Consider the following 14455-nt stretch of genomic DNA (forward strand, 5'->3'; position numbering starts at 1 on the left):
TATAAATTTAAATGTTTTATGAAACAAATATGTATATGAAACTACGGTTTATTATACCACTTTTGAGTCAAATAAATAAATACATTTTAAAAAGATTCATCTTAATGTCTAAGTTTAACTTTAAAATGGTCAAAATATTGCTTGTCATTTTAAAATTTTAAATTTAATAAAAAAAAAAAAAAAAAAAAGCTGAAGCGATTTCCATTGGTGAAGTTCCGTTTTGGCCATGTGAGGTCGCTATTTCCCTTCCAACCGAACGCATATTTCACCTCATAGAGAAACACTGAAAAGTTTTTGTTTTGAATAACAATGCATGCTGTAAGGAGAGACTGTCTGTTATTGGCTGGCGGTTTTCGGTGTGCAGGCTCTGATTGGTTCATGGGTTTTAAAGGGGGTTTCGGGGGGGTCCGTCTCCCCCAGGCTCTCATCTCTGCGCTCCGCGTCCGTGGCAGCATCCACTCACTCTTTTACTACTGCCTGCGATGTGACTCCACGCCGCTCGCTCGCTGGAATATCACCCTGCGTGACAAGTGACGGATTTTAAGCACACGCCACGCCGTCCGGTTTTCCAAATTCAAGGGGACACCGCGGCTAATGCCTTTAACCATGACTGTGGGATTAATAACGGTTTTGTGTGCTGTAACGGCCGTTTTCGCGATGGAAGGTAAATATATGGATGTTTGTCTCTCTTTGACGCGCTCCGTGTTTCAGGTTTGACAGGTGAATGTCTCGCAGCGGAGAGTCGCGCTGGGATTTATTCGCGAGTATGGAAAGAGATCTTTTGGTATCCAGCGGAGTTGGGAAGGAGTTTCTGTGGTGGTTTGACAGACGCGGGATGGTCGGGGTGCTGAATGTTACGGAATGAATGGTTGGAATACTGCTGGATTTTAACATGTGGTTAAGAGCGTAGTCGCGGGTCATTTTATGATCAACATTATTGTATGTTACATTATTATAAGATGGTTTTCTAGATTGGAACAGCTACTGACCACCTTGGACTGGCTAATTTTCAGTTAGGACCAGAGAAACCAGCTTGCCCACCTTAAACTGGTTCAGAATGGTCTACCAGCTACATACTAGGAACATCATTAAGGATACTCTCTGAAAGGCTTAAAAATGTAATTTTCTAGCGTTTTCTTATGGAAAAGGGTTATTTATTTATTAATTTTTGCAATATAGAAACTGACTCTTTGGATATTTTGGTTTAGTGTGATTTTGGGCAGTGAAAATTACCTATGCACTGATTTTTAAAATACAGTTTACTCTTTAGATATTTTAAAAAAGCTAGAAACAGGAATTTATTATTCATATTCAGGATGGTGGATCCCAAAATGAGGTTTTTATTTGCGTTATCAAAAATCTGTATGACTTGCGCAAAAGGAGATGTTAGGAAGAATGTTTTAGACCAGCATCCTCAGTCACCATTCACTTTCATTGCATCTGTCTTCCATATAGAAGGTGAATGGTGACTGTAATTCTGTCTAATGTAGACTTTTGTGTTCCAATGAAGAAATAACATCAGACAGGATTTGGAATGACACGAGGATGAATAAATAATGACAGAATTTCATTTTAGGTGAGCTATCTCTTTAACTGACAAACCCAAATTGGACTAGTAATACCTGTGTCCTGTTCAGGAACATTTGTGTGTGAACAAAACCACCGATGAAGACCACCGATGTCATGTTGTATTCAGGTCACGTAAGTGCATGATTTATACAGAAAAATCAAGCAGAAACACAGCAAGAATGAGAGAGGGGGAGAAAAAAAATATTTCCCTCCTTGTCTGGCATTTGACAGATGGTGGTTGACTGGTTGTTGCAGTCGCGCCAGAAATAAGACATTCAGTTCGGCATGCTGTGTGTGTGTGTGTGTGTGTGTGTGTGTGTGTGTGTGTGTGGAGAAATTGGTCTACAGATCAGTAATGAACACACAGCCAACATGAAGGGATTGTCTATTTGTTTCCATCTCCACTGCCTGTCCAATTCCATCCATCACACAAACTGTTTGCTTGTCTTTCTGTCTGAAAACACTCATACAAGTATCGCGTAAGTCTGTGTATTGTTCACACAGTTTTATTTGCAACCCTCTGCTGCTCTCTAACTCACTTTGCTTAAGCGTGCATGCTTTTTTTGCATCGTAAAACTAAAACGTTCCGTGATTTACCTCAGACAGTCATTGCTAAATGATGTCTGCGCAAGCTCTAATGTGTCCGATTTAGATTCCAGCCATACAGAACACACAAAAGCGTCGAAATTTTCAAGCTGAAGTGTGTCTGAAGGCAGCAGATGGAGGGAACAGGGTTAGTGATTCCTTCTTTAGTGGCTAATTGAAAGGCAATTGGCCTCTGTGGTTTAAAGTGTGTTTGCTGTGGTAGATTTGTGTATATTAGCCTGTCATTGAGCCTATATCAGCAATATCAGATTATGGCTACTAATTGCCAAACCAGACCGGTGACCACAAACAATGTGTCAAAGCCATGTGAGCCTCGGAGAAGGCAAGAGAGAGCGGATGAAAGAGATGGGGGAGGGAGACGAAAAGCAAAACTGTGTGTGTGTGTGTGTGTGTGTGCGTGTGAGGAAGATGAGGGTCTGGGGGACCATCTGGGATAGTGGAGAGTGGAAAGCGGAGTGACTCCGCTTTGACGCGTTTCCATGCATCAGTGAGCACGGTTCATCAACCGTGCCTAATAATCATAAATCTGAAAAATTATGAATGCACACATATGTCATTGCACTCGTGAAACACTAATGCGTAAATCTGTCTAGGTGAGGTGATGTTAGGAAGTTATACAATTGTCAGTATGTTGTTTTTGGACCTTTATTAAACTTTTTTTTTTTTTTTTTTTTTATCTTTATTTTTATTTTTTGCACAGAAAGACTATTATTAATATTATATATTATTAATATTTGATTTTTTTCATTATTTATGTTTGTGTTATTATTATTATTATTATTATTTTCCTGTTATTAACCAAGTACATAAACAGCCTGTGCAATTTATCTTTATTAACATTCAATAGGACATTGAATTTGACTTCCCAAATTTTTTTTTTTTTAGGTTTTATTGTTCATAATAGTTTCATACATCATCATGTTTTACTCTGAAAAGCATCACATTACAAAAAGTAGGTAGGTAGAAAATGAAGATTCATACTGACTGAATCAGTAAAGAAAATGACAAAATGAAAAAGACAAAGAAAATGTGTAGATCGTGAACTTTGTGTGAATTTTCAGTTGAGTTGATTAGAAACTGATGTCATCAAAATAAGCTGTATAATGAAGACTGTCACGATAATCTTCACTCAGGTGAGCTGTCTTAGATCTGTTTTGCTTTTCGTGTGCGTCTGGGAGGATTTAAGTGCTCAGTCAGGATTTTAAGTGCAGGTTCGATTGGCCTGTCATTTTGACATTTTTCTCTCGGTGGAAACATCAAATAGGTTATAGAAAGCACTCTAGACTCCTAACCCACACATACTCGGCCATCCAAACCCTCGGTCAAACACTCGCTGTTTAAAGAGGTCTGAGAGTGTGGTCATGTCACTAAGTGCATCGCAAGTGCATCCTTGTTCCCACATAGATGGCCCAAATAAACAAGCCTTATCTGAAGTCCCTCGTTCTGTCCTCTGTTAATGCCGCGGTCGGAGTTCTTTTTATCAAATGACTTCACCGCAGACCGAGCCAACATCCCGCCTGACACTGTTGTTCTGTAAGAGACAAAGAAACCCAGTGGAGTTTATCCACACTCGCTGCAGGGAGATGGCACTGCCATCAGTGTACTGAGCTGACCTCAAATCACCTGCCTCATCCAAGCTGCTAAGTGATTGTTATGCAGTTGAAACTATCAAGCTATATATTTATGTATGCCATTACTGGTTTGTATTAGGGCAATATGAAAGAAACAAAATATGTAAAAAAATCACCAGATGACTTAATTAGCTCTTAAAAAAAAAAAAAATAAATAAATGTTTTTGCAGTGATAGGGGTAATTTTGTAGGTGATTAAATCAGCATAGAAAATAAACAAATTATATCATAGATAAATATATTAGAACAAAGATACAAATGAAATGAACAATGCTTTACATTTTTCAGGTAAGTCTAACAGTATTCATGTACAGAAATTGAATAATCAAATATAAAATAACACTGCAAAGTCTTCACTGTACAAATTAAATCTAATAAATATGTATTAAAGCAAAAAAAAAAAAAAGAAAAATCACACATCCATTTTCTTTCTCCGTTGTTTACCTTCACCTAAGCCATAAGCAACTGTGTTTACAAGGATTCTTGCAGAGACATGCATTTTGACAATTTCGTGCGTATATGTCATTTAAGTGAGTTCACGTGCATCTGCGAGGCTCTCACTGTGTCTACACTGGATGCGAGTGGCAATGCAATACAACAAACTACTATGAACCCATCATAATCAGTGATGATGTCTACACTGTACGCGTCACGACAAATAGCAGACAGGTAATGAATGCCGCATTCTATTTACGTCAGACTGACACAGTTCAGATGATTTGCGAAGGTCGCTTTGTCATGTCCAGTTTAGCGGCTCAACATGACACGATAGATGTTGCGTCTGGTAACGCGCTTTCTGTGTGTGAGAATAGAAAATAATCAGTATACAGTAAATATATGAATAACGGTCGGTATACTAAACATTGCACATCCTGCGATGTGACTATCATGGATACGCACATCGCCATATCAATACTGAAACGATATATTGTGCAGCTCTAGTTTGCATTATTTTAATAAATATATTTATAGTATTTGTAACATTATATTTATTTTGTAATGAATATTATTGCAAATATTATTTGTAATTATTACTATAATAATCACAAATAAGTTGCTTGATGCAATTCAATTAATTGATTTTCTCGGACATTTCTGCCATATGCACATAAACTGTCACCACTGATAAGCTACTACTAAATTTTGTAGAAACGTAATTTCCTGTAAAGTTGCTTTGCAGTGATATGTATTGTAAAAAGCACTATACAAATAAACTTGAATTAAATTAAATATTTAAATCTATTGACATCCCTATTTATAACTCATGCAGACATCCATCTGTGTTTCTTTGTCTGTGTGAAGATTTATTCATGCTTTCTCTCCAATCAATCTCTATCACGCAGTCGACTAAATGCACACAACGTGCCCATAATTTATTTAAGGGTGGACAGGACTGTGTGTTGGAAATTACTGCAGCTGATGTGAATAATGAGCTACAGATGCTGACCACACTTTTCCTATTTCCCTTTCTCTTTTTTTTCCTACTTGTCCATGGCATGCAAATTCATCTTATCTCTCTCCGGCTGAGCCATGTTGGGTTCCTTTTCTCCATGTATCTATCTCTTATTTAACAATGATGACCAGATGATTGTAATAATATCCCACTTATTACTCTGCTACTTTAAGTAACACATTAATTTGTTTGAAATATTTATTCACAATAATTACAGTAGATTGACACATTTTAATTTAGCATTTAACCTAAGATTGCATTTGACCCAAGTTTGCTGCCACTGTCTAATCAGAATCAAGTATTTCAGATATCTGTGCATCAATACTGCAGACAAACACCCACAGACGCTCAGGAGGAGAGTTGTTCTTCTTGTACGGTTGATTTTAAACCTCTTCATCATTAACAGACTGAATCATCTTTGCTCATGATGGGTTAAAAGACTTTTCATGTTTGCTTTATCTTCCGTATCACTGTCAGCGGCGTCTGAGGCTCAAAGAGCAGCGAACAAAAAGAACTAATGCACCTGCAAATGAGATCTCTCATCTCTCAGTAAATGAACGCTTCCTCAGAAAGGTGATGGAAACAGATAAGATTTTTTAAATATTTTTTTAATAATAAAAAGACTTCCTCTTGTCTGAGTTCTTCTGGTAAAGGCAGAAGACACAGAGTTGGATCTCTATTAAATGTTAATGTGAGGGTCAATGGACTGTCATGGCTTTATGGATGTGCTGACCTTATGAATTTTAAATGTAATACAGCTGTTTGCTTTTTATGACGTGTGTGTGTGTTGACTGTCATTTGACTTTCAAATTGAGCAGCTCTTCTAATGCTGACAGCTCCAGCGGTTGAGTTCACTATAGGTGAATGTCCAAGGAATGGTTTTGGAAGTTGTTGGCTGGATTTGACTGCACACTGTTTAGTTTGCATCTCCTGCTGAAACAGCCAGATTTATGTTGGTCTAATCTGGTTTAGTGCTGATATGTTGCTGGTTTGTCTGAGAATGTATGATTTGATTAGGCCTATACTGGTTAGTATTGGTGTATACTTATTTATGCAGGTTTAACTTGTGGAATCATTTTGTTATAGGTTGGATTATGCTGGTCATTGCAGTTCTAGGCAGTTTTAACTCAACAATTCATGTTGGATTACTCGGGCTATTGCTGGTTTGGTGCTGATATAGGTAGTTACATGTCAGAACTTGATGGTTTTGTGCTGGTTAATTAAGTCTGTGTTTGTGCTAAAAGTTTTCAGCTGAGAATTCATGGAGGCTCAGGCTAGTTCATGCTGTTTACTGCTGGTTTACCTGAGAATCCATGTAGGTTCAAGCTGGTTTATGCTGTTTTCTTCTGGTTTATCTGAGAATTCATGTAGGTTCAGGTTGGTTTTTGCAAGTTAGATCTGGTTTGGTATCCAGGTGTTTGGTATCGCGGAACTCTGTATCCATGCTCAAACTCTCTCCCTGCTGCATTTTTGGACCCTTATAAATTATTTTGGGGCATCTGGGTGACACATCTCAGCGAGACCATCTCTGATCCTCAAGGGTCTCCGTACTCTCCAGGCACGGCAGCCAGATGGTCGATGGGGTGTGTGTTGGTGTGTGGCATCACGGTGGGACCGGCAGACCTCAAAGCCCTGTTGGTTTCTTGTCTTTTATGGGTTCTGCTTTTCCTGTCTCAGAGCGCCATCGGTCTCACTTCACGCTCTGTGGCTTTTTCAGCATCACTAGATTGGCAAACGAGGTCTGAAATGGCCTCGTTAAACCAAACAGGCATGTGTTCCTATGAATTTAGAGCAGAGATGAATGGCGAACGTCCCCAGAAATCACATTCAGACCAGCTAATTGAAGGTAAGAGCAAAAAAGTCTACGTTTGATCTAATGCAATAATAGATTTGTTTTTTTTTTTCTCAGGAGATTCTGACTTGTGTCAGGTCAAGCATAATGAAGTTGGGTTAAATAGTGATAATAAACAGCTGGGAAAGCAGTGCAACTCTTTGTCGCACTGACCCACAAGTTTAGAGCCTGAATCTAAAATCAGTCTCCTCTGAAAATGCTGCGCTGTCTATTTGGATTTATGGCCCTGCGTCACACAATACCACCCCCACCCTCCAAAAACCATTTTATCAGATGATTTAAAAGTCACCTGGTTGGGGACAGAGTGAATATATGTAAGTGCAATCAGCAGAAAAAGCTAGAACACATTTTTTTTTCTTTTCTCTTTCTCTTTCTCTCTATGTGCGAATGGTCAAATGGTGCATTGGGTAAGTGGCCCCGTCAGCAGATATGGGATCCTCCCCAGTGTGTCCGGAGGAGAGATTGTGGCAGGGTAAATTGATTATTGTGTATGTTTCCAAAGGTTGTTAAGGCCAAGCTTCAGGCCTAATTAAAGGAGGAGTTCACCCTCAAAATGAAAATCCCTCCCCCTCATATTGTGCCAAACTTTTGTCAGTAGAAAACAAAAGATGCATTTTGAGAAATGCTCAGCTCCTTTCTGTACAATGAAACTGAATGGGGGTGGAGGCTGTCATATTTCAAATATATATATATATATATATATATATATATATATATATATATATATATATATATATATATATATATATATATATATATATATATATATATATGTATGTATGTATGTATGTATGTATGTATGTATATATATACAAATCACAAAAGTTTTGTTAAAGTAGGCCATACAAATCAATCTTTACTGTTTATAAGTCTTCTAATATTCAGTCATTATTGTATTTTTATGCATTTATAGTATTTATTTATGCATTTATGTAACGTATTTTCAATTTCTTCAGTTCAAAATTTGATGTCAGCAATATTTTTTTTATTATGGCAGCATTTACTTCTGCATTTACATGGAAAAAATAAAATACAGTAAAAAAATAAATAATAATATTGTGAAATATTATTGCACTTTAAAATAGCTTTTTTTTCTTTCAAATATATTTTCAAGTATAATTTATTCCTGCAATGCAAAGCAGTATTTGCTCCAGTCTTCAGTGTCACATGTTCCATCATCATTCTAATATGCTGAGTTGGTGCTCAAGAAACATTTCTTCATATTATCGATGTTGAAAACCGTTGCGCTGTAGTGTATATAAACTAGCTGGAATTTCCGCAGTGGCGGCTCTAAACCTCATAAACACTTTTTCTAGGAGATGATGCCATATGGTGCAAAACGTTACTGATTTGTTTATGATTTTTCACCCTATTCTAACTGATGCATCACGACTATCACAAGTCAGCTGGATGTTGTTTGCTTTGGATGTCACTGCCTCCTTCATATAAATCGTCAATGCATTCGTAAGTTGCTTTAAATGGAAGAATCTACCAAATGAATAAATGCTGTAGAGAGCTTGATGGCACCAGGGTTAAAAAGAATGGTTGTGGAATGTGGGAAGGAAAGTATTAAGACATTCAGATGTCTTAATAGAGTCCTGCATGCAGGCTTGGGACAACATGAGGGTGAGTAAATAATAACCGAATTTAAATTTCAAGTAAACTATTACTTTAAACTCCCAAACTTCCCCCAGCAGCTCACAAAAGCCTGTTGTCGTCGTGGGGTCTGTTTTGACTGGGACTGCTTTTTCTCATTGTCTTCGTTCTTTCCCTGCACTGTCATTTTTTGAAAGGAAAGAGGCATTTTAATTAAAACTTGAGGTGGCACAGGCAGCAGGAGAGAGTTCTGCTTCCTGCCCAGAGAGCAGCCAATAATTGGTTCTGTTCCCTTTCGCTCTCTCACTGTATACTCGGTTAAATAGATGCAGTTGTTCAGTTTGTTGGTCTTTTTTTACGTTGTCTTTTCATTTGCTTCTCTCCCCCCCAACTCTTTTTCCACCTCTCCAAACAGAGGTGAAACCCGAGTCCATGTCTGTGTTTGGGGTGCAGACGGAGGGGCTGTAAAGATCTGGACGTATGAAAGACGCGTTTGAGTTTTAGGAGTCTGAGAAACAAAGCAGCTCATTTATTACTCTCTTAATGAAAGCTGCTTCCAGCACTCTGCCATAATGGTTTAATTTCACCTCTTGAGCCCCTGGATTAGTCCGGGAGGCACAGGAAGACTGGGGCGGAGGGAGATGAAGGGGCTTCTGGGTTGATTTTGGAGTTCTCACGCAGTCGCGCGCTCAGAAACTATTTCAGCCATTCAGCTGTTAATATAGTCCTTTTTAGGGTTGTTTTTGAAAGGGTGAAGCAAAAACAACATTTTGGGCTGGAATATTACCAGTTATTTGGAGCAGAGTTGTTGACAGTCTGCCAAGGTCTCAGGACAGTTCATTTTTATAAACACGTATTTAGTTAAAGCGCTCATGCAGAAAGCGCAAATTTAAATGAAGCATGCAACTTCATTTTCTGACCGTTTTAATATTAATCTGTGAAAAAGTCATTTGTGTTTACGTTGTGAGTGACGTGATGTTAGGGTGTTGTAGTTGGTTGCCAGGGCTTTGGCACGTGGTTGCCAGTGTAGGGAATCACAATATATCAGCACCATGTCATTATTATCAGCTGATGTTTTTAATTTCTAGTCTTTTAATTTCTTAGTCAATATTGAATATTTAATGTTGGACAGACTCATTATTATTAGAGTTATATTACCATCTTCCAGTACTTTCTTGAAGTTCATCTTTAACATCACAAAAATATAATAAAAAAAGACAGTTAAATGTAATATTTTTAGTTACTCTTAAAATTATTAATTCATTCAATTGTTCATACTGTACATTATAATGTTGTGCTGCTTAAACTGACTTGTAGTGTTTAAAATGGAAATGTTGGTACTTTGACAAATTGCTTTGCTCCTCTGATATAAGTTGCTTTGGATAAAATCGTATTCTAAATATTTAATAAATGTAAATGTTAAACAATTTTAAGCAATGATTTTTGCTGATTAATTAAAATACTTATAGACTTATTGGTATCAGACAGAATTTGAACCCTAATGCTCTCTTTGTGTCATTTTGGCCTGATAAAAAAAAATAAATAAATAAATTATATATATATATATATATATATATATTAAAAAATATGTGTATGCATGCAAATCTGATTTCTAGATGCAAAGTAGCCTGATTCCCTCCTTAAATTCAAGTCTATAGGATTTTTCTGGTCCGTTTTGTTGTGTGAAAGTCGAAATGCTTTTAACGTAAGAAAAAACGTTTCCTCAAAAAGCTACATAATTTGAGCTCTTATTGCACCCCATTGTTTATTAGCGTAGGATTCATTCAAACCCTAGGTGTGAGGACTAGTGTGACCACTTTAAAGAGAGAGAATAATGAAAAACATTTTACCAATCGCAGCCGAACATGACCTAGTTTACGCTCACATTATTAGCGTGAGGATTTCAACATCCTGTACCTGGCACAGTTGTTTCCTCTCAGATCTTCCGTCCTCTAAGCTGTGTCGTGTATCAGCAGCACCGATGACTGATCGTGGCGTTTCCTCCTCGACTCGACTGATTTTAAACTGCTCGCCGCACGCAATCAGCTCACCTCAGAAAATCAAGGTTTGGGTCAGCAGGGGGGCTGACTAATGCTATTAGATCATTAATATTTCATCAAAAAGCAGTTTGTCAGGTGTTATTTTTACTGTGGCAGGCAGGGTAATATCTCTGATGTGTGAAGAGGCAGTGCAGTACTGTTGATTGGGCCTCCTCTTGCTCTCTCCTTCTCTCTCTCATGGTCTCTCTCTCTCTCTCATTAAGACTGAGTTATGACCTCTTTGCCTATGCAGAATCATCACAGACCCATATTTCACTGTGCTGTTGCCATAAATGTAATCTCCAGTTTAGGGAGAAAAAAAATGGGTGCACAGGAAAGGATGAAAGGTGGAAGAAAAGGAAAATGTGGTGAAAAATATCCTTAATGTTCAAGTAGACGTTAGTTAGATGAGGGGCTTCCCTTGTTTTTTTTTTTTGAAGTGTTTTTGTGTTAGGAGCTTCCTGTATATGTCGGGTTTTCTATTCAGGCCAGTGGTGTGTGTGTGTGTGTTTCTGAAAAGGGAAGGTTTGGAAGTAATTAAGTATTGATTTCTTAGCATGCAGGGTGATGGGAAATAGGTGACTTGGCCCTAATTACAGCAGGTTGCCAGATTGGGGGTGTCTGGACTGCAGCGGTGTGCTATAGGGCTGAGCATGGCTCCCAGCCAGAGCGGCTGCTGCCTCATCATTATAGCAGATTAATTAGCGGCTTTTGCCCATGTGGTCATCTAACACCTTGATTCTATTGCCTGCATGAACCTTTTTGATAACACTGACGGCATGTAGTAGAAATCAGGAATGGATGGATAATTGTATAGAAAAAAAAACAAGATAAGCTAATACTGTTTACCAGTAAATATCATATTATGTTTTCCAATAATTTTATCTCAAAACTGTTTATATTTAAAAAAAAAATAGCATTAAAAATGAGAATAAATATTATTTAGATATTACTTATACAGTTTATACAGTCTAGCGTGTAGATCTGCCACACAGATCAAGATCATTCTGCTAATTTTCACAGTACACTTTGGGGCCGTTCTCTACACATTCATCTTTTGATGCATTGGTGTGGACTACTCCTTCCATTTTTCAAACAGTCAGTTTAAGTTGTTTAGAAACAAACCCCCACACGGACACACTATTTTTCAGCTTTGCCCGCTCCGAGCCATTCATTTTTCCTGGGAGACGTTGTGATTGCTATAATTGGCCATACTGGAATGGCCATCTATAGTCCTGCGGGTCTGCCACAGGCTATCAGCCATCTGGGCTTTTATGACGCTGATCTTGTATCATCTCTAGGGGTTGTGGATTTCATGCCTATTGGCAGTCTCACTCGTATCTATAGACACAAATCTGTTCACTTTTACAACAGTAGTTTCTATGCGGCGAGCGGGCGGTTTGGGGAGCGACAGTAAAGTCAGGTTAATGTCCTGTTTCTGCCAAACAGGAGCCAAAACGCTAGTGTGAATCTAAAAGTGGTCACAGTTATTAAACCAAATCTGTTTGCATGGATTATCTGGACAAACTCAGTAAAAAAGGTTCATTAACTGGTGGGAATCGCTGCTAAACAGACTTAGGAAATTTGAGATGTATAAATCTAGATATCTATATCTATACATATTTTTTTACATCCATGGGAAAATACTTTCACAACCAAGGCGGGAACCAATATTTTCATCTTAATTTTATTGCTGTAGTGCTTAAAAGCTTTGTCTTTGTTGGGAAGTGAAAATAGAAATTATGTTTAAGGTCAGTAATCTAAAATAAGTAAATATCAAGATTTTTTTTAATCATCACCAAAATAATGCAGTGTCGACAGTCATCCGCGGCCTGGAACGGGAACCCCAAATCTCCAGCAGCCGTTCCTGCCAGACCGATTCAAACTCTGAGATAATTTCCCACGTTGGGACGTTGGTCCCTCTGTCTCGTCTGCCTCCCCGGTCGGCCTAACAAGGCGGTGTGATGAGGCGTATATGCGTGATGCTTCAATCAGGCATGTGCGCCATTGTTCCTGCCTTAACTGAATATAAAAGTGTCTCTGCAGGAGACAGAGTTAGAGAGAAACCAAGGAAGGAGAACAAGAGCGAAAGATGTCTGAGAGATTCCACCTCCGGCTCAAGTACTTCCCCTGAGACACAAACTTCCATGTTCTAACAAACGGCACAGCGGTCGCTCGCTGACATCCACAGACAGGTGGACACACACAAACCATCTCTCCGTCTAATGGGGCTGGCGTTCGCTCAGATCATTATCTGCATCTTGCTTCTTCTTATATTCCTCCGTTTTTTTTCCAAGCTGTTGCCTTGTCCGTCCTCTCGGCTGAAAGTTATTAAAACAGCTGTCTTTTGATCTGAGCTTCACTCGTTGTTATTCTCCAACTCCCTCTACACTGGAGGTGAAGGCTGATTTCACTTGTGACGCGCTCTCTCTCTCTCTCTCTTTTCTCCATTTCATCCTCTGTTTTCTGTAAAGCTAGTGAATCTACTCTGTGAAGGCGCTGACTAGAGAGTGCGGGAGTGTGGTAATGAGGTTCCCATGGTGCTGTGCAACGCTGGCAAGGTAAATGAATGGGGTATCGGAGTGTTGGAGGTCAATCAGCAGGACGTCCACAGCATCTCCACATAAATTCACCCGTCCAGCCCATGCAGTCTCTCAGAGGAGACTTTCTGGAGTCCTGCTCTTCTGCTTGGTTTCTCTTTCTTTAAACTTTTCTTTCCAGGTTCATGTTCTTCTACAATTGTGGAAAGTTGGAAAAGTGGTGTTTGATTGTGAAAAAAATCACTACCGTGAATCTAGGGTTTTGGAAATGGTTGCTAAGTTTTTTTGAGTGATTAGCTGTGCCTCATTTAGAAGGCTGCATCCTTCCGGAGGTCGCATTTTAAGACTGCATACATCATTGGGGAAGTCTAATTTAAGAAAAATAACCGCTAAATTGCAAAGTTAAAAAAAATATTATAGTACTTTAAACTTCACAAAGTATAACAGTCAATTTTATTATGGTTAGTTTTCTTAAATAAGACATTCTTAATGACATACTTCAAATGTGACCTCCGGAGGATGCAGCCTCCGAAATGAGATCAGAAATCATTCGAAATCAGCCATTAAGATGTTACAGTGTGGTTGCTAGGGCGATTTATGTGGTTGCTAGGACAATACTAGAGTGTTCTAAATGTTTTCTATCATGTTGCTATGTGGCTGTTAAGACAATGCTATCGGGGGTTCTTTTTTTCTTTCTTTCAAATGTTATTTATTTGCAATTTTTTTTACACAAGAATTAATTTATTAATATATTTATTTATTTATTATAGATAATTAAGTAATTTATATATATATATATATATATATATATATATATATATATATATATATATATATATATATATATATATATATATATATATATATATATATATATATATAATTGTTACTTCACTCCTAAGAAGCACCAAATTGTCCAGTAAATTCACAAAAACCCAGAAGAAAAACACTATAAACCAGTTATCTTTTCTTCATAGCATTGTATAACTAATACATTTAATTAATATATTTGTATAAAATATTTATAACTTCATTTATAATCATTTAATGTACCAGGTTTCAAAATGGATATAATATCAATATTAACATTTCAGTAAATTTTTATGATAATTTTATTGGATCATAAATATAAATTATTCTAAAACATATATTAAAAAAAGCAGACGATTG

The 14455-nt window shown here is 37.7% G+C and overlaps 1 protein-coding gene across 1 annotated transcript in view; it reads left to right on the forward strand.

Annotated features, from left to right (window-relative positions):
• The first annotated feature begins 415 nt into the window (after positions 1-415).
• The window catches only part of LOC127951469 (ephrin type-B receptor 1-B), a 204825-nt gene continuing 190785 nt past the window's right edge, over positions 416-14455 (forward strand). The window contains exon 1 of the mRNA XM_052549345.1: positions 416-664. Coding sequence (XP_052405305.1) covers positions 595-664 — 70 coding nt within the window. The 5' untranslated portion in view covers positions 416-594. The remainder of the gene's footprint in view (positions 665-14455) is intronic.

Source organism: Carassius gibelio, chromosome B2 (assembly GCF_023724105.1).
Source record: "Carassius gibelio isolate Cgi1373 ecotype wild population from Czech Republic chromosome B2, carGib1.2-hapl.c, whole genome shotgun sequence".
NCBI lineage: Eukaryota > Metazoa > Chordata > Actinopteri > Cypriniformes > Cyprinidae > Carassius > Carassius gibelio.